The sequence below is a fragment of the Hyaena hyaena genome, unplaced genomic scaffold (genome assembly GCF_003009895.1).
Source record: "Hyaena hyaena isolate Hyena2069 unplaced genomic scaffold, ASM300989v1 scaffold_474, whole genome shotgun sequence".
Lineage (NCBI taxonomy): Eukaryota > Metazoa > Chordata > Mammalia > Carnivora > Hyaenidae > Hyaena > Hyaena hyaena.
The window spans coordinates 1,022,985-1,040,731 of NW_024081104.1; the positions used below are offsets into that span (position 1 = coordinate 1,022,985).

Below are 17,747 nucleotides of genomic sequence, written 5' to 3' on the forward strand. Positions count from 1 at the left end.
CCAGGCTCTGAGCTGTCAGCACAGAGCCCGACGCGGGGCTCGAACCCATGAACCGTGAGATCATGACCTGAGCTGAAGTCGGATGCTTAACTGACTGAGCCACCCGGGCACCCCCACTTTTAAAAGAAAACTGTAAGAAAAAAACGGTAGGTAGAAGAGTGTGCTGGAGGAGGCAGCAGGGACAGAGCTGGGGCCCCAGCCAGGACACTAAGTCTTGGTATCTCTGTCAGATGGCCACAGTCATGGTGCCCACATCGTAGGATATCTGTGATGATTGAAAACAGCAGGGCCCACACAACCCTTGGACCGGAGCTTGGCACATTGGAAAATGCCCTGGGCCGGGCAGGGTGGATACGATGAGGCTCCATCCCAGTCAGAGGAGAGAAGGTGGGCAGCGGAGCCAGGAGGTCCCAAGGTTGGCAGTGGGAAGACAGAGGCGAGCCTGCCTGGTGGGTGTACTTTCCCACTGAGAGATGAAGGTGGGGCCTATCAGCAGAGTCTGGGGCTCCAAGTTGCTGGGGAGGGACTGTGATGGGCTGGAGAATGGCCCAAGGCTGGGGCGGGGGGTGGGGGTGGGGACTGCCAGTACAAGCCCTGGCCTTGCCCTCTGAAAGCCAGTGTTCTCCCTCAGACTCAGAGCTTGGGCCCCGGGGCTAGTGGGCACGACAGTTGAGGCCGTGCTCTTGATGTTCCTCTGGGCAGTGCTGTGCTGGGAACCAGTGGTTTTCTGCACCTTCCTTCCATGCCAGGAGGCCATCTCAGCGTAGTAGACCAGCTTTAGGAGGGAGGTGGTAATTCCCACACTTCTCTTTTGTGGTGGTGGGGAAGGTTCTTGGAGAATCAATACCTCTTGGAGAGGCTGGAGCATCTGTCCACCTGCGTCAGGCCCGGAGCTCTCACATACGGCTCTTCCTGCCCGTTTTGCCAGATGACTGGCACGCAGCCTCCACCTCCCCCCAGCACACGTGGACCCCTGGAGCAGAGCACGAGACTGACTTCCACTCTCCTGCTTTCATGTCTGTGTATTGGGTGAACGACAGGCTGAATCTGATGTCCCCTGGACCCCTTTCTCTTTTTGCTCTTTCCTCCTACCTTCTTTCTGCTACCTGGCAAGTGCATTTAAGGGCTAAAGCTCTGGCCGCCATTTTGGAGCATGAGGGGTGTAGTGGATTGAATTGTGGTCCCCCAAAAAGATGTGTTGAAAACCTAACCCTCTGTACTTCAAAATGTGACTTTTATTTGGAAATAGGATCATTAACGGATGGAATTAGTTTGGATGAAGTCATAGTGGAGTAGGCAAGTTGGTAACCCAGTAGGACTGGTGTGCTTATCAGAAGAGAAGAGATAACAACAGAGAAGGTCATGAGACGAAGGAAGACACTGGAGTTATGCCTGCCACGAGACCCAAACCGCGAGTGGCCACCAGAAGCCAGGACAGCCTCACGTAACAGATTGTCCCTAGAGAGTAGAGAAGGGGTGGGGGGCTCAGTCCATTGAGCATCCAATTCTTGATCTCACCTCAGGTCATGAGTTCGAGCCCTGTGTCAGGCTCTGTGCTGACAGTGCAGAGCCTGCTAGGGATTCTCTCTCTCTGCCCCTCCCCACTTGCTCACTTGTGCTCTCTCAAAAACAAATCAATAAACATCAAAAAAACAGTTGAGGAGCACGGCTCATGGACACCTTGATTTCAGACTTCTGCCTCCAGGACTGAGAAAATTTCTATTGTTTGAAGGCACCTAGTTTGTGTTGGACTGAGCTCCACCCTCAGAGGACTACATAGATCTCTGAGGATGGACGTTCGTGCCGAAGACGGTGTGACAGCGTCAGGGGAGGCCCGGGCCCCACTGACCACGGACTGTCGCTTGGGTCTGACCGCTTCAAAGTAGTAATAAACCCTCATCTACGTGAGTGCTGTGTGTTTCAGCCCTTCTGCTAGAAGTAAAAGTTTGATTCCTGGCTGGAGACTGGGCGGCCCTGCTACCTGCAGCCTCTGGCCAGTTTCTCTGAGTCCACGCCCCACGCAGGGCCTCCACACTTGCCGGCGCAGGACTGGGGCTGGCTGCCTGGAGATCCCTTACTTAGCACAGCCCTCCGGGTGCCGGGAGCCACGCCGGCCTCGCTGGGTGACGGTCACAGCGAGGAAATGGCAGCGCTTGCACAGCTCCTGCCACGAGGAACGAAAACTGGGATCTCCTTCTGCTACTGGCTCATGTTGGAAATGAGCCTGTGGGTATTGACCAGGCCTCACAATATTCCAAATCAGACCGATATTCCCCACACAGATTGCTCATAAGGAAATGCACATCCCTGCCTTTTCCAAAGAGACTTCAGATGAAAGCTCTGTGGATGATTGTCAAAAGGCTCTTCCTATGGGCCTTGCAGATCCAAGACTTAGATAATAATAAAGGGGGCTAAGAACACGAGTTACAATGGAGTCTGGCCCTGAGACAAAGAGCCTAATCTATGGTTAAGGGCAGATTCCAGCCCACCCGCTTGTTTCAGCTTGGAGCACCGCCCCCCCCCCCCAGGCATTTGTGATCAGTATTTGGAGTGACTTTTTCTGGCCTTGAATATGCTGATTGCACCCTGTGAAGGAACCTATTGAGGAACTTCTTTTGTGATTATGGGTGCAGAGGTGTTTCCTGAAAGACCTGTTTGACCCCTGCTCACAAAGAAGTAACTTCACCCTTTTTATGCTAAGAACTTTGTCTTGGATGCTAAAGATGCCTTCCTTCCTCATAGGATAAGCATCTGAATCATCTACCTCAATCACTATTGATAAAGGTTATGCCTGAGTCTTCTACAAATCTATGTTCTGGGAAATTCTTACATATCAAAGAAGTTTGTTATCAGAAATCATTGTCTAAGGCAAATGCCACTTTTGTGCCGGCCCCCAAACACTTACAAAATAAAGTTGAGCCCCAGTCAGAGCAGAGATGCCTGCCTGGTGACCAGAAAGACTCTCGGGCCTCTCTCACCCCTCCCTCGCCGACGCCGTCCATCCTTCAGGGACCCCTGGACCCGCCGGAGCCGGCCCCTCCCGGCTGCCTTCCTGGTGGGGGACACCGCGAACGGCAAGGACAGCAGCTGGGCTCCAAGGGCAAGAATATGTTTATTGAATAGGGGTGTTGAGACATGTGGGAGGGAGACTGAAATGGCAGGGGCTCTCTGGGGACCCAGCTGCAGGCTCCACACTGGCTAGCAGGCCCAAGGAGCTGGGATAGCCCAGGGCCAGCAGCCAGCGTCAAGGGCCGGAGCGTAGAGGGGTGGACATCAGAGGGTGATTTTGTCCTCGTATAGCGACAGCAGCAGCAGGACGGTCCAGCCGCCCAGCAGGCCCATGTTGTGCAGCAGGAAGAGGAGCCAGGGCCGCTCGTCCCGCACGTGCAGCATGGCCGGGAGCTGAGGAGGAGGGAGGCGCGGGGTCAGCGGCCAGCTCCCAGCCCCTGCTCGCCCACCCCCAGGGCAGCCGACTCCTGCCCTCCATCCTGACCATGTCGCAGAGCGCCACGTAGAGGAATAGGCCGGTGGCCACCGCCAGGATCCAAGTCTCACTGTCCTCGCCAACGTCGACCGCTAGCGCCACGTAGAGGCCGATGAAGGCAGTCAGCGCTGAGGCCAAGTTCAGCAGCAACGCCCGGCGCACCGACAGCCCCGCGTGCAGCAGGGCCGCGAAGTCCCCTGGGGTGGGGTGGGGGGGGTTAGGCCGAGAGCCCTGCCCCTGGCCGGCGGCCCCCCTCCCAGGCCCTGCCTCGCGCTCTCACCTAGTTCGTGTGGCACCTCGTGGCAGAACACGGCCAGCGAGGTGGCCAGCCCGGTCTTCCAGGAGGAGGCGAAGGCGGCGCCCACGGCTAGCCCATCGGCGAAGTTGTGCAAGGCATCGCCCAGCGTGATCACATAGGGCAGCAGCCTCAGCTCTGCAGGTGCGGTGGACCTGGGTCGGCGCTGACCTGGTCCCCCGCTTCGGCGCCCCCACTTCTGCTCCCCCGGCCCGCGCTGGCGCTCTGCACCAATCCGTAGCCCCTAATCCTTCTGGGGCTTCCCTCGGGGCTCACCTGAGCTCAGTTTCCGGGGCTCCAAGCTCAACAGCTCCGGGCTCTCCTCTGCCACCTGGAGGGAGTAGGTCCGTGTGGCTGAGGCCCTGGGCAGGGAGGTGAGGAGGGGCGTGGCGGGGCTGGGTCCCCGGATGGGCATCGGAGGGAGGAGGCCTCGGACAGAGGCCCTGGGGTGGGGGCGGGGCCTGGAAGGGGTCCTTTCAGGGGAAAGCCCGTGTCGTGTCGGGTGGAGACACTGGGGAAAGGGCAGCTCACCAGGTCTGCGCGGGAGCCTTCGTGGGGCTGCTTAGGCTGCCGGAGCTCGCCGGGGGCTAGCTGCAGGGCCACGCCGTGGCTGTGTCCGCCGTGGCTGTGGCTGCAGGGCCCATCCCTGGAGTCCTGTGGGGACGGTGGCTCAGGGCCCAATGGGCCTCCATGCTTCTGCCCCAGCCACCCCCCACCTCCAGCCCCCACCTCACCTCAGGGTCCAGGGGCAGTAAGAGGTTGAAGAGGTTCTCAAACAGGAAGAAGGTGTAGAGGCCACCCAGCACGGCCACAAGGCGCCAGGTGGGCTGTGCGCCAAGGCCCTCCCCGCTGTGCGAGTGCAGCCCCAGCACCTGGGGGGAGAAGGGGGCTTTAAGGCCTCCCCACGCCCCACCCCTAGCCCGGGGGACCAGACTGCAGGGTTGGCCTGCGCAGGGAAGTTCCAGTCGGGAGGGAGGGGCGGCGGGCTGACCTTGGGTGTCAGGTGGAGGATGGCGTCCCCAGTGAGCGCGCCCACAGCCATGCTCAGGAAGGCCTGGATGACATAGTGGGAGGCAGCGCTGTAGGTGGCGCAGGTCAGAAGCAGGAGGCCAAAGATGGCGCAGAGGCAGATGAGCAGCGTGGCTATGGAGCCGTACAGGTACCCTGGGGAGGGGGCAGGGGCGGCCGGGCTGAGACGACAGCCTCTCTTGCTTCCCAGGGGAGGGGCTCCAAGTGGGGCCCGGGAGTGAGGTCGACAGGGATGCAAGTGGTCAGGGACAGGCCGGGCCTCTGCCTGTGCTGCCCCTTCAGGCCCCATCCTCTTCCCATCTAGGCCCCCGTACTCCCCTGCGACCCCTCCACTCGGACGCCCCGTTCTCTTGCCAGCCCTGGCCCAGCTTTTCCCACCCCTCCCCTAGCCCTCCTCCCCGTGAGACCCCACCTCTGTGGCACCAGCACCGATGGGTGCAGCAAGCATGCACTACTGGAGAGGCAGGCACTCACTTTCCACCTGGCTGAGCTGGTCCTGGGTGGGGGTGCTGGGCTGGGGGCTGCAGGCCCCACTTAGTTGCTGCTGGAGCAGGGCCGGGCTCAGTTGAGCCCAGAACTCTGGAGTCACCCCATCCTGCTCAGACAGCCCATACACCGCCATCACTTCACTGGCACTTAGGCATACCTGAGGGGAGGCAAGAAAGGGGGTCAGGGACCTGAGCAGACCCGTGAGGCCCCACCTCTCCCCAGGATTATGCTGCACGGGCTGCTCACTGTGTCCCACATGTCGGAGCTGCTGTTAGGGGTCATAGTGGGCACAGGGCCCTGGTGGTTGGCGCCCTTTCCCAGATGACTGTGGTCACTGTGTGACTCTGCCACTCTGCCTACCCCCAGGCGCTGCATCAAGGCCTCCAGCTCTGGTAAGGAGGACAGAATCACAAGGTGTGCCTGGGCCCCAGGCCTGCCCTCCGCAGGGACATGGAGGCTGGGGACTCGGGGCAGTCCCCACCCTCCGGCCCCGCCACAGCCTCACCAGTCAGTGTGATGTTGGGCGTCTCGCCGCTGTGCTGCCGGAACACAAAGTCTACAAAGTACTGGGGGCTTGGCAGGGCGTGGAAACAGGCCCCACTGCTGACGTGGTCCACCAGGGTGGCCAGGACCAGGCCAGGGTCACCGGGAGATCCTGCCCCTGCTGCCTCCTCCAGCAGCTGAGGCAGGTCCACACAGGCCTGGGGCGGGGGAGAGTCAGGGCTGAGACTCGCCTGCAGGGTGGCCTTCCTGGCCTCCAGCTCTGCCATCAACCCTAGTGCCCCCTGCATGCCACTGACCCCAAGATCTGCCCCAACGTGACCCCAGACCAGCCTTCTCAGAGCACCACCACCTATTCCTGCCAGCCTACGACCTGGGCTGGGCCTGACCCCTCCCTGAGCTCCCTCCCTGAGGGCCCAGGATTCTTCTCAGCTCCACCCCCCCCACCCCCCGGGCTCCTCAAGTCCCTGCCCTGAGCGGTAGCAGACATCCATTTGTGATCCCACAGCCTCACCCAGCCTCCCAAGTAGGTCCCCAAACTCCCCCTAAGTGTTCAGGTGTCCAGGAAGGTGTGTGGGATGTTCTGCCCACTGCAGCCAGGCCCAACCCCCAAAGCGGTCTCCTTTCTCTGGGTCCCCTTAGATCCTCCTCACTACTCCCTCTGACCCACCTCCCAGGCCCTCACCTTCTCTGCAGCGGGCCAGCCAGAAGTCTGGGCCTGAATCCTTTGCAGCAGCCTGCCCAGGCCTGGGGCCAGGGCCTTGGGGCCCTTCAACAAGGCCAAGAGATGGTCAGCACGGGTGGCCCAGCGTCCAGCCTGGACATCTGCACATGTGCCCTTGGGGTCACTGAGGTAGAGGGCGACAGCAGCACTGAAGCGGGCGATGTGCCTGTGCTCTAGGACTGGCCCCCCGGGGAGCCCTGGCTTCTCAGGCCTGCCCAGGGCCAGCGCATCATCCACAGTCAGGCACTATGGGCAGAGACAGGGGCCCAGGGTCAGGCAGCTGCCGGCTCCCTGTGGGGCCCACGCACACTGGTCTCCCCCTTCCTCTCTCCCACCCACCCCTCCATCATTGCTCTTTCACACACTCCCAAGGTCACCCCCTCTCGATTACACACATGTGTACAGGCAGACACACACACACACACACACAGGGGTTGGGGCAGTAGCCCCCCCATCCCAGAGTGGCTTCTTCCCGTAACCACTGCCAATGTGATGACCTGGGGACTGATGGAAGAGGTAGCCCTGAGGTCCTGGAGCTACATGTACCCAGCACAGCCCCCAATCCTGGGAGCGCAGGCTGTCAGAACTCAGAGCAGAGGAAGGTGGGCACGGGCCTGCAGGTAGGGCCTGGGTGCTTGGCCACCCAGCCTCACCTTGGCCCGCCTCCTGGAGTTTGCCCAGGGCCCTTTGCTTCCAGCCCTGGGGTGGAGCGGGCCTGGGCTGGGGGACCCATCGGGTGGGGCAATTACCTTTCCACACGGCCCGTTGGCGCAGTGCACACGGTCCGCCAGTGTATTTAACAGGCTGCCCAGCACCACAGGGTCCAGAGCACCCTGGCCTGAGGACAGCAAGGCCAGTAGCCGGGCTGGCTGAGCTGCCATCACGGTCACCGTCACCGTCAGCACAGACAGCAGCAGCCCCAGCTCGAGTCGAACCAGGACTCTCATGGTCACGCTGAGGCCCCTGTGCGCTCCGTGCTCCGGGGAGGCTGCGGACACCAGGGCTGGCTGGGGCTCTCGGGTCGCCAACCGCCAGGCTGGGGCTGGGCTCTGACCCGCCCGAACGCGTGAGGACCTCTCCCAGGTATTTCCTGCAGGGCCCTGTGATTGGCTGACTGAGGCACCTCGGGTTAACCATTCCAGCAGCAGATCCTCCCTGCGGTTGGAGCCACTGCCTGAGGGGGGCGAGAGCGGGGCCCCTTCCTCTGGAAGGGCAGCCTGGGCACGGCTAGCTTGCCTCAGGGCTGCGGGGCAGGGCCACCTTTTCTATGCCCGAGGGGTGACCCTCTCTCTAAGGTCTGCTGCCAACGACGGGGACCTGAGGCAGAGGTCCCACAAGACCCCATCCCCAACATTCCACCTAAGAGGCCTGAACACATCCCTGCTCCACTACCCTCCCAGCCCCTTCCCTGCTTGGCTTCCTTGGTTCTGGCAGCTTAGACACCCTCACCCCACCCCTAGCCTTAGGTCCCAGTTGGGGGTGGGGAGGTGGGGTCCTCTCCTCCCAGGGCCTGGGCTGTGCGCCCATCCGTGTTCGGGGCTGGACTCTGAGGGGACTGAGAAGGTGCTGGCTGAGTCATGCTCCCCTTCCCAAACTCCAGGGAAAATTCCTGAGGAAATGGCCAAAGCCCCACAGGGCAAACGGGGAACCCACTGGGCCTTTTGTCTGCTGCCTCCTGGCAAGGGTCTCTTGGGCTGTACGGGCAGGAGGAAGTAGGGCAGGACCCCAGTCTCTAGGCCCAGGGCTCGAGGGAGGGCCGTGACCCCCAGTTCTGTACCTCCCCTCCCTGTTGCCTCCCTCTCTGGCCTTTGAACCTCTTGGCTTATCTCTGCCTAGTTGGCAGTGCAGGGGAGGGGCAGGCCGCAGGGAGCCAGCTAGCACCCCTGGCCAGGTCTCAGGGCAGCTTTTTTTGTTTGTTTCTTCCTGGAGGGAGTGTGTGGGCGTCCCCTTCCCCACCTGGTTCCGCTGACCACTGACCCTGAGCCCTGTGAGGTGTGGCTGGGATGGAAGAGGTGAAGCTTCAGGGCAGTTGGGAGCCTAGAAGGACTCTGTCCCCAGAGTCCTGTGGGCCCAGGGCAGGGCATCATGCTGAGGGCAGTGTCCTGGGCCTGAAGTCGCCCTGCCCACATTCCTGCTGGATGACCCCACAGCGGGATATCACAGTGTCCTAAGAAGGAGCTGGGCCAGAGGAGATTGGCAGGGCCTGCCGCCGGGGATTTGGAAGATTCCTGGAACCTGGAGTCAACAAGCAGGGAAGATGGAGAGATTCGGGCACTCTGAAGACTGGAGGCCCAAACTGGCCTTTTTCCTGCCGCCCAGCACCGGGCCCAGCAGGCTGGCTGGGGCAGGAGCTGAGGACCTGCCTGCCTCTTCGGGTCACCCACTGCTCAAGGGCCTATTAACTTCTGGGCAAAGATCTCAGACCAGCCTTCCAGCCTGGCCGTCCCAGGTCCAGGCAGCACTGCCTGAGCCCTTGAGGGCCTGGCATGTGGCTTGCACCCCCCTGGGCAGCCCCTCTGACCTCAGTAACCTCACGCTGGCCCATAGCAGCCAGAGAAGGCATCACCAGCCCCCTGCACCTCTGACTGCCCCCTACCTGGTGCCGGGGTCACCTTCTGGGTGCTGCACCCTCTCCTGTGTCTCTGGGCCCCTCCTGCATCATTCCATCATCCAACACGCACACCGCAATCCCTCCTGTCTTCAAATACACCCGTGTCCACAGCAGCGTTAGCCTCTAAAACACCGAAACAACCCGGGCATCCACTGAAGGATGAAATAAAATATGGTCTATGCAGTACAATGGGGTAGTATTCAGCCTTAAAAAGGAAGGAAATTTTGGGGCATCTCGCAGGCTCTGCTGGTAGGGCCTATGACTCTTGATCTCAGTGTCATGAATTCAAGTGCCACATTGGGAACAGCACTAAAAAAAAGGAAATTCCAACACATGTACAACATGAATAAGCCAATCACAAAAAAACAAGCCCTGTGTAACCCCACTTGTAGGAGGCACCTAGTCAATCTAGGGACAGAAAGGATGGTGGTGGCCAGGGGCTGGGGGAGGGGACAGGGTCTGTGTGGATGTGGTGACAGCTGCACAGCACTCTTAGTGTACTTAATGCCACTGAGCTTTAAAACGTTTCAAATGGTCGGGCGCCTGGCTGGCTCAGTCGCTAAAGCATGCGGCTCTCCATCTCAGGGTTGTGGAGTTCAAGCCCCATATTAAAAATAAAACCTTTAAAAAATAAAGAAGGCAAATTTGATGTTGCATTTAATTAAAATAAAAAACCAACAATCATATAGACCAAAGCAGCCCTCCTTGGCAGTCTCTTCCAGGCTCCCCTGAAGCTTCCCTCCCCCAATCTTGTCAAAGTCCCTGAGGGCTCCACGGGCCACCCAGTGGTGCCACTTCCTCATCTCAGTCTGCCCTGGGCCCAGCTGCTCCTCCAAGGCTAGGGCCTCTCTGGGTTTCCTTGGCCCTGGCTGTCCCTTCTTCGGCTCCTTTGCCAGTCTTTCTACCACAACCTCCAAGTGCAACAGTGCCAGCCCCGGGGTCTCTAGGGTAGAGCTCCTGGCACCTAGCACAGTAAGTGTTTGCCATGGAGATAACAAGCCTTCGTCTTGTTCACCTCCTTCCTTCTGAGCCCTAGCCTCTGACATCCAGCCCCCACCTGACATGCCCTTGACCAGCTGACACAATCAGACTCAGCCTATGAGAACTGTTCTGGCCACACCCTCAGCCCCTCCTGGTGCAGGTGTCCACGCGGCCACAGGAGCTTCTCCATCTGTCTAGCTGTTCGGGTGCGAGGCCTGGGTACTCACTGCACACCAATCCAGCCCAGCAGGGAGCATCGTGGGTGTGACACATGGCAGAGCCCCCACTGGCCATGGCCCCTCGTGCCAGTCTATCTTCCCCTCCTAAGACCTAAGGGGACGTGGGGCACGTCTCTGCTCTGAGGCTCCCACTGGCACCCAGGGCTCTGGGTACAATCCGAGTCCTCACCTGGCCTCTGCCCCCTCCTCCACCTGGCTCCCTACTCCCCTGTTCCTTGCCAGCTCTGCTGTCCTTGACTGCCCCATGAGAAATGGCACCTCCCTAATGGCAGCCATCTCACAACAAAGATAACTTTGCTTGCTTGTCAAGTCTGAAATACTACATGCCTTATTTAATTGCCTTTAATGCTGCAGAGATCCAGAAGCACTACTCGGAAAAGGGAACGCCACAATTAGGCTCTGGCATGTCCCTTATCCCAATGGCATAGTTGCTAAAACGTGACGCGATGCACCCTGGAATCCAGAGCCTTGGTCTTGGGGCTCGTTGCCGGCTGCCTGTGAGGAGGTGGCTGTGATGCCGTGGGCCGTGGGGTGGGGCTCACAGCAGCTGGCACCGCAGCAGGTGCAGGAAGCACTGGCAACTGAGCCAGCAACGGCCTGTGAACACCTGTGTCCCCACCTGCAGACTGTCGCTTCCCCCACCTGACTTTGCTCCCGAGCAAGGGACACCCTCTGCAGTGGGCAGGACAAACCGTCTGTCCTGTGAGTCACCTACTGGGGCCCTGAGGAGTCACCACAAGGACAAGGCCTGCGCTGGCCTGTGGCGTCCCCCAGGGCAGGGAGAGGCAAGGGGGCAGCGCGGCGGTGCTCTGGACCCCCAGCTGCCTAGAGCTCTCAGGGGAAGGGCGGGGAAGCGGATGTGGAAGGCAGCCGCCTCTGTGGTGAGACCCAAGCCTTGCTTGGGCCCCGCCCCCACTCACCCCGGCAATGCCCATCAGGGAAGCTGGTTTCAGACCCTTCCCTGAGGAGCAGGCCCCACGGTCGTTCGGAGCATGAGGCAGGTCCCACCCGAGGCACAGGGGGAAGACAGAAAGGCAGGGCAGGGCAGGCCCAGCTGGGGGAGAGCAGCCACAGCAGGAAGGGGGTGTCGGAAAACATCTTTATTGTGGGGAGGGCAGGGCGGGAGCTCTGGGGTGGACAGACACACAGATGGAGCCGCTATGAGCAGCAAGATGCATGGGGGCCACGCAGGGGTCGAGGTGGAACACAGCTGCAGCCCCCCACTGGGCCCACCCGAGCACCTTCCTCCCAGACCTCGGGAGGCTCAGGCATGCAGGAAGCGGTTGAAGGCGTTGTAGGCCGACTCCAGGTCGAAGAGCATCTGGCGCACCTGGGAGTCGTCCAGCTCATCCGAGGCCGACATGCCGCTCAGGGTCTGCAGCCTGTGGGAGCGCAGCGCTGACGGGTGTGCTTTGCCGCCCTTGCGGGTGGGAAGGCTCGGGCTGGTGTACTCACCACTGGCTGACGGTCTGGCGGCCCTCGAAGTCGGCGGGCAGGTGGCTCATGCGGTGCATAGTCTCCATCAGCTCCCGCAGATCCGGCTGGATCTGTGGACAGGGTGCTCAGCCCCGTCCGTCAGGAGCCCTCTCCCAGCCCTCCCCGCTCCCGCGCCCCCCCATCCCTTCGCCCCCGCCGGAGCCGCACCTCATCCATGGCACGAATCTCCAGGCGCAGTTTGTCCATCACCGTGATGAACAGCTGGGAAAAGTGTGCATGTGAGGCACCACAGACCCGCTGCAGGCCTGGAGGGGGGACCCCTTGCAGCCCGCAGGCCTGGTTCCTTTGCAGGCCCAGGCCCAGGCCAGCCCCCAGCCAGCCTGTCTGGCCTCAAGAGCCCACTGTCTCCCTCCTCAACCTTTCTCCTTGGCTGTCTGGTCACGGGGTCCTTGCTGGACCCCCCTGTTCCCATAGCCTGTGAGCTCCTCTATGACACCTGGCCCACAGGGCTCTGGCTAGGCCTCCTGGGGCTGTGGGTGCACGGGAGCCCTGGCTGCACTGACCCTCCGTGCGTCCCGCAGGGGTTTCTCCTGGATGCTGCCTAGGGAGCAAGTCCTGCCCACCCCTCATCCCTAGCTACAGAGACCCCCGCCTAGTGTGTGTGAGGGCTATGCAGCTCTGGGAGCCCCGGGCTTCTTTGCACACAGTGGCCACAGCAGGCAGTACTGGTCCCCCTGACCCCTTGTAGGCCCCCGGAGGCCGCGGGAGCCCCCTCCCCCGACCCCCTGTAGGCCCCCAGAGGCCGCGGGAGCCCCCCCCCGACCCCCTGTAGGCCCCCGGAGGCCGCGGGAGCCCCCTCCCCCGACCCCCTGTAGGCCCCCGGAGGCCGCGGGAGCCCCCCCCCCGACCCCCTCTAGGGCCCCGGAGGCCGCGGGAGCGCACCGAGACCACGTCTGCAATGCAGCGGTTCAGGTTGCCCTTATCGTCTTTGATGGTGATAGGACGGTCCTCTTTGATCCTCTCCATGGCCAGTGGGCAGTCCAGCTGGGGGAGGGAGGGTATCATGGGTACTGGGCCTCACAGGGCAGGTGGCCAGACCCCTCCCCAACAGCACACGCACCTCCCACCTGCTGTTCCCCTGGGAGTGGAGGGGCCCCGCTCACTCACACGGAACTTGCGGCAGAATTCATCAATGGAGCTGATTTCTGCGCCCTGCACCTGCCGGAAGGCGGCTTTGTACTGGACCAGGAGCCGGGAACAGGCTGCAGTGTACCTAGAGAGAGGGCCAGGCTGCTGCCCTCAGGACCAGGCTAGCCCTGCCCACACATCCTGCACTCTCTTGGCCCATCCAGACTTAGGGCAGCTCTCGGAGAGATGAGAGATGGGACACGAAGGCTGGGGCTTCCCTCGGGGTCTAAATAAGAGAGCCTGAGAGGACGGTAAGCAGAAGAGGAAAGTGGCCCAAATACGGCTGGCTGCCACACGGGATGAGCCCAGACCCAGGCAGAAGCCTGGCCAGCTCCCTCTTCTGGAAGACACTGGCCACGCCTCCACATGGACAGCTCATGGTCCCACAATGCAGGCCTATTGCACTGAGCAAAGGTCCCGTGTGCCTCCTAAGTGCCAGGCCTGGCCAGCAGCTCCTCACATGGTGACCTCCCTTCTGAAGCCATTTCGTCAACGAGGACGTCTGTGCCCGGGGAGAGCAGGACTGGGAAGCCCAGCCCAAGTGGTGGGCACATCTCTCCTCTGGAGACACTTCCGTGCCACCACTACGACATCGCTGCCAAGGCCACAAGCACCCAGGAGCAGCCCCCGTGTGCTGGGTGGACCCCACGGGAGTGGGCCCCTCATGGCCCGGAGAAGGCAGGGTCCATATAAAGCCCAGCTTGGGCGCTGGACCCCTGCTCTCGCCGCTTCCTGAGCACCCGGGCCTGGAGCGCAGCTTCCTGTGGCTGGCGCTGATCAGTAAGCAAGGGCAGTGGGCTCTCACTCGTTGGGGGTGACGCAGTCCTTGATGTATGCCTTCTCCAGGGCCTGCATCGTCTTCACAACTGCAAACAGCTCTGCCATGTTGTCATACCTGAGGATGATGTGCCCGTCAGGCCGTGGCTACCAAGGTCCCCAAAGCTCAGGGCGCCAGCCCTCCTGGGGTGTGTCAGAGCTCTATACTTGACCTGCTTCTCTCTCCCTGCCCCCGCAGAGAGTCCTTGGGAACTGCTTCCCCAGCCTGACCCCAGAGTGGGGGTGGTCCGGAGGTTGGGGGAAGTTAATCAATGGAGGCAGGTGAATGTGATGTGTGTTGGGTGGGGGCAGTTCAGGGGGTGTACTCACTTCTCCCGCTCCCGGGCATTCTTGTACAGCTTCACCTCCTGTAGGAGAGAGGGCAGCGTGTCTGCCAGCAGTGCCAGGTGGCTGTGGGGTCTGGGTGAGGCTCACACAGGCACTGAGCAATGCTGGCCCGGGGGACACCTGCCACTCACCTCGTATAGCTCCGGCTTGTTTCCAGGGGCTGCAACAGAGCAGAGAGCTAGCAGGCTGGCCACTAAGGCCGCCCCAGGGGCTTGTCCCCTGGCCCTAGCCCCAGCCCCATTTCATTTGCCCACCCAAGGTCCACCCTGCGAAACATCCCAAAGACCCAGAGGGAGCTGGAAGATGGGATTCTACTCCCAGCACCCCACCAACTTGTCATTGGAGGGTGTGCTGAGCAGAAAACACACCTCTAGGGCCAGGGAGACACATGCCGGGCCTGACTCCCCATTCCATCGCTGCTCCTCAGCTACCTCACTCCATAGCAGGGTGACCACACCTTGCTTATGGTGCAGTGACAGGGCACAAATGAGGTTTGTCACATGCTTTGTGACGTTTCCCCTGGCTTGACTCCAGGATACCCAGGACCCCCTTCCAGTCACACTAAAGCTCTCACCTCTCTGCCGAGCTGGCCCCACCTGGAGGTCGGCTCTGGGTCCCCTGGTGATAAACTGCACCAGTCCCCAGCTGCCCACTGAGGCTTATATGGGGGAGACACGGGTCCACCCCACAACCCCTGGTCTCTGCAGCACGGCCTGAAAGCCTAGGCCCTTTGGGTCCCTGGGTCCAGCTTGGGCCACACTCACCTCCCACGCCTGGAGTGGCTGGGATCCCGTGAAACATCCTGCAGGCTCAGGCGGCCACACTGGAGACCTGGGGAGCAGAGCCAGTGCCAACTCAAAGGTGACCCCCGGCACCCCTGGGCCTCATGAAGAGCTTCCCTGCCCTCAGCAGAGTCAGATGGGAAACAGGTGGGATAGGGAAACTGATGAGCTCCATGAAGGACTTTCTTGCTCCTTTTCCTGCTTCACTCTTGCTGGGACCCGTCTCGTCTTCCCTGCCTTACAGCACAGATAACGTGCGTCTGCCTTGTAAAGATCCAGAGAGTGTAACTTACGTGGGTCCTCCAGCACCGTGGATAACCTCTAAAGAGCGATAGGGCAAGGCTGTCCTGTGGATATTCTAGACCACTGACGTGGACTCTAGACATCTTGATGCCAAGACCCCCAGGGCACTGGTCTTTGTTTTGACCAGCTCCTGGGTGCCTGAGGACATGTACATCAGACCCCAAACCTCAAAAAAAAAAACAAAAAAAAAACTCCTGACCCCAAGCAGAGGAGAGACTCGCACTTCTCTGCTTTCGGAGTTTCCCAAATACTCCCTCTGCTATGCTCTATCACTTATACTACTCAATAAACTCTGTTCTCACTTCCTTCTGGCTTATGTTTCATTTCTTTCTTTTTAAAAAAATTTTTTTAAAATGTTTTATTTATTTCTGACGGGGGGGGGGGGAAGAGAGACAACGTGAGCAGGGGAGGGTCAGAAAGAGGGAGATACAGAACCTCAAACAGGCTCCAGGCTCTGAGCTGGCTGTCAGCACAGAGCCCGATGTGGGACTCGAACCCGCAAACCATGAGATCATGACCTGAGCCGAAGTCGGACGCTTAACCAACTGAGCCCCCCAGGCGCCCCTTGTGTTTGATTTCTAACCTATGCGAAGGCAAGGACCCTCTTGGCTGGTCTGGCAGGAGCCCCTCTGGGCCCCTGGACGTGGCCTGCCTACATCATAGTGATGAACACACAGGCACTATGTGCTCTGGTGGGGACACCAACTCTGTCCTAGACTGTCAGGAGGAAGTGGGTGCTGGCAGCATCTCAGCAAAGCTGAGGGCAGTGGTGAGGGGTGGGGGCACACTGAAGGCTGCTGCGAGCCAGGAGGAAGAGAAGGTGGCAGGTATCAGAAGACCTGGGGAGGAGCATTTGGGCAGAGAGAAAAGCACACATAACACAAGGCCTCTACAGAGAAATGACAAGGGGAGGGGGAACTTTCTGAATGAGGATGGAGATACAGGATCAAAGCGCACAGCTCTTGCGGGTCAGAAGTAGGAGTTGGGTTTTTTTTTTTAATTTTTGAAATGTTTTATTTCTGAGAGAGAGAGAGAGCAAGAGAGCAGGAGAGGGTCACAGAGAGAGGGAGACACAAAACCAGAAACAGGCTCCAGGCTCTGAGCTGTCAGCACAGAGCCTGACGTGGGGCTCAAACCCACACTGTGAGATCAAGACCTGAGCTGAAGTCGGACGCTCAACCGACTGAGCCACCCAGGCGTCCCCAGAAGTATGAGTTTGATACTAACCCAGCAGAACTTACTGATGGGTTAAACACAAGTTTTTGGGGCTCCCAGTGAGAAAGTGGGCTGAGAATGAGCAGAAGCCTGAGGCGCTTGGAGGGTCCCGCCCACTCAGGGCCAGTTTCAGACATGCTTTGGAGATGAAACCAAACCCACTGAAGTATTTGAAACAGGATGAAAATTACAAGGAATCAAGAACAATTCCCGTTTCTGGCCCAATGACAGGTAAACTGAGTCCGAAGAGATGGAAGAGGAGCAGACTTGGAGGAACTCGCGCCCCGGTGCCGCAGCATAGGCTCCGCAGGCATCCGAGGTGTCCCGAGGCAGCTCAAGCCAGAGGAGAGGCCGCGCCAGCTAGCACCCCGAGGCGATGACACTGGGGGTGGGTGGCGTCACACTGGGGACGATTCATAGGGAAGACGAAGAAAGGAGCCCAGACTGGAGCCATAGGTGCCCAGTGAGCAGAGGCTGGGAAAGGGTTAAGGAGCACGACTCCGAGGGGAGGATCTGGTCTGGGAAGGCGGAAGCATTACAGAAGCCGGGGTGGGGTGGCAGCTGGGAGGGTGCTCAGCCACCGTCCCGCGGCTTCCGGGAGGGGTGCCGGGTCGGAGAGGGCTGAAGAGTGAGTGGAGGGATAAAGAAATCGCCTGCAGGTCTTCAGTGGGACTCCACTCTGTTGTGAAACGACCGTCTCCCAGCTACAAACGAATATACGGCTAAGTCTCAGAAGCCGGACTCTGAACCGAAAAGCGAGTTTCTAGAGAAGGCCCCTGACATCCGACCATGTAGATGCCGCTCAGGCTGCTCCCGGGCCCAAGCGAGCAATGAAGCGCCCCGAGTGGGGCACACCGCGCGGGGGTGCGGCCCGACCGGACGCGGAGGGGCAGACGGCGTCCGCGTGCGGCTCGGGGCCCGCGGGACACGCCAGGGGCGCTCGCCCACGGGGGCGCCGCGCCTGTGGAAACGGCCGCGCAGCGCCGGCGGGGCCGGGACTGAAGGGAGCACTCCACGACGGGGAATACGGGGCCTGGGCGCGAGGGGAGCCCTATGCGACTGGACGACGCCCGCAGACCTGGCCCAGCGGCCTTCTCCCGTGCGACTCGGCCGGCCCTGCCTAGCCCGCCCCATCCCGACCCGGGTACCTGCGCTCGCTTGGCGGGTGGGGGCGACCCGCGGCCCCGCGCTCCGAATCGACCCCTCGGCGCGCTTTGACGTCTGCGCCTGCGCGCGCACGTCCCCCTAGCTCCTGCGCTCTGCGCTCGATCGCCAAGGTCTGCGTCCGAGCGCGCCTCCCTCCCA

The 17,747-nt window shown here is 60.8% G+C and overlaps 2 protein-coding genes across 6 annotated transcripts; both read right to left on the reverse strand.

Annotated features, from left to right (window-relative positions):
• Positions 1-3,099: 3,099 nt before the first annotated feature.
• On the reverse strand, positions 3,100-7,469 carry SLC39A4 (solute carrier family 39 member 4). Of its 3 annotated transcripts, none has more exons than XM_039254176.1 (12): positions 7,272-7,469; positions 6,500-6,768; positions 5,803-6,020; positions 5,544-5,686; positions 5,283-5,454; positions 4,771-4,943; positions 4,514-4,651; positions 4,311-4,433; positions 4,056-4,110; positions 3,765-3,917; positions 3,494-3,681; positions 3,100-3,402 (listed from the first exon to the last, which is right to left on the reverse strand). In XM_039254176.1, exons 1-12 carry the CDS (start codon positions 7,467-7,469, stop codon positions 3,274-3,276), a joined length of 1,959 nt encoding a protein of 652 aa, XP_039110107.1. In that variant the 3' UTR covers positions 3,100-3,273. The 3 variants fall into 3 exon arrangements, with proteins under 3 accessions (XP_039110107.1, XP_039110106.1, XP_039110108.1); XM_039254175.1 differs by having other exon boundaries at positions 5,803-5,998; positions 6,484-6,768; XM_039254177.1 differs by lacking the exon at positions 6,500-6,768 and having other exon boundaries at positions 5,803-5,998.
• Positions 7,470-11,433: 3,964 nt separating this feature from the next.
• VPS28 (VPS28 subunit of ESCRT-I) lies at positions 11,434-17,697 on the reverse strand. Of its 3 annotated transcripts, none has more exons than XM_039254060.1 (10): positions 17,591-17,697; positions 14,907-14,973; positions 14,274-14,302; positions 14,125-14,162; positions 13,784-13,873; positions 12,958-13,063; positions 12,733-12,834; positions 11,998-12,051; positions 11,809-11,900; positions 11,434-11,735 (listed from the first exon to the last, which is right to left on the reverse strand). In XM_039254060.1, exons 2-10 carry the CDS (start codon positions 14,941-14,943, stop codon positions 11,618-11,620), a joined length of 666 nt encoding a protein of 221 aa, XP_039109991.1. In that variant the 5' UTR covers positions 14,944-14,973; positions 17,591-17,697; the 3' UTR covers positions 11,434-11,617. The 3 variants fall into 3 exon arrangements, with proteins under 3 accessions (XP_039109991.1, XP_039109992.1, XP_039109990.1); XM_039254059.1 differs by lacking the exon at positions 17,591-17,697 and adding an exon at positions 16,469-16,845 and having other exon boundaries at positions 11,618-11,735; XM_039254061.1 differs by lacking the exon at positions 11,998-12,051.
• Positions 17,698-17,747: the final 50 nt, after the last annotated feature.

What these genes read in the sequence shown, in the direction of transcription:
- VPS28 (XM_039254060.1), bottom strand. Translation starts at nt 14,943, where the DNA reads ATGTTTCACGGGATCCCAGCCACTCCAGGCGTGGGAG. An exon ending in ACAAGCCGGAGCTATACGAG is followed by an intron (nt 14,163 to 14,273) that starts GTGAGTGGCAGG and finishes TCTCTCCTACAG; the next exon opens with GAGGTGAAGCTGTACAAGAA. An exon ending in CGCCAGACCGTCAGCCAGTG is followed by an intron (nt 11,736 to 11,808) that starts GTGAGTACACCA and finishes GCGCTCCCACAG; the next exon opens with GCTGCAGACCCTGAGCGGCA.
- SLC39A4 (XM_039254176.1), bottom strand. Translation starts at nt 7,469, where the DNA reads ATGAGAGTCCTGGTTCGACTCGAGCTGGGGCTGCTGCTGTCTGTGCTG. An exon ending in CCAACGGGCCGTGTGGAAAG is followed by an intron (nt 6,769 to 7,271) that starts GTAATTGCCCCA and finishes CTCTGCCCATAG; the next exon opens with TGCCTGACTGTGGATGATGC. An exon ending in ACGTGGCGCTCTGCGACATG is followed by an intron (nt 3,403 to 3,493) that starts GTCAGGATGGAG and finishes CCTCCTCCTCAG; the next exon opens with CTCCCGGCCATGCTGCACGT.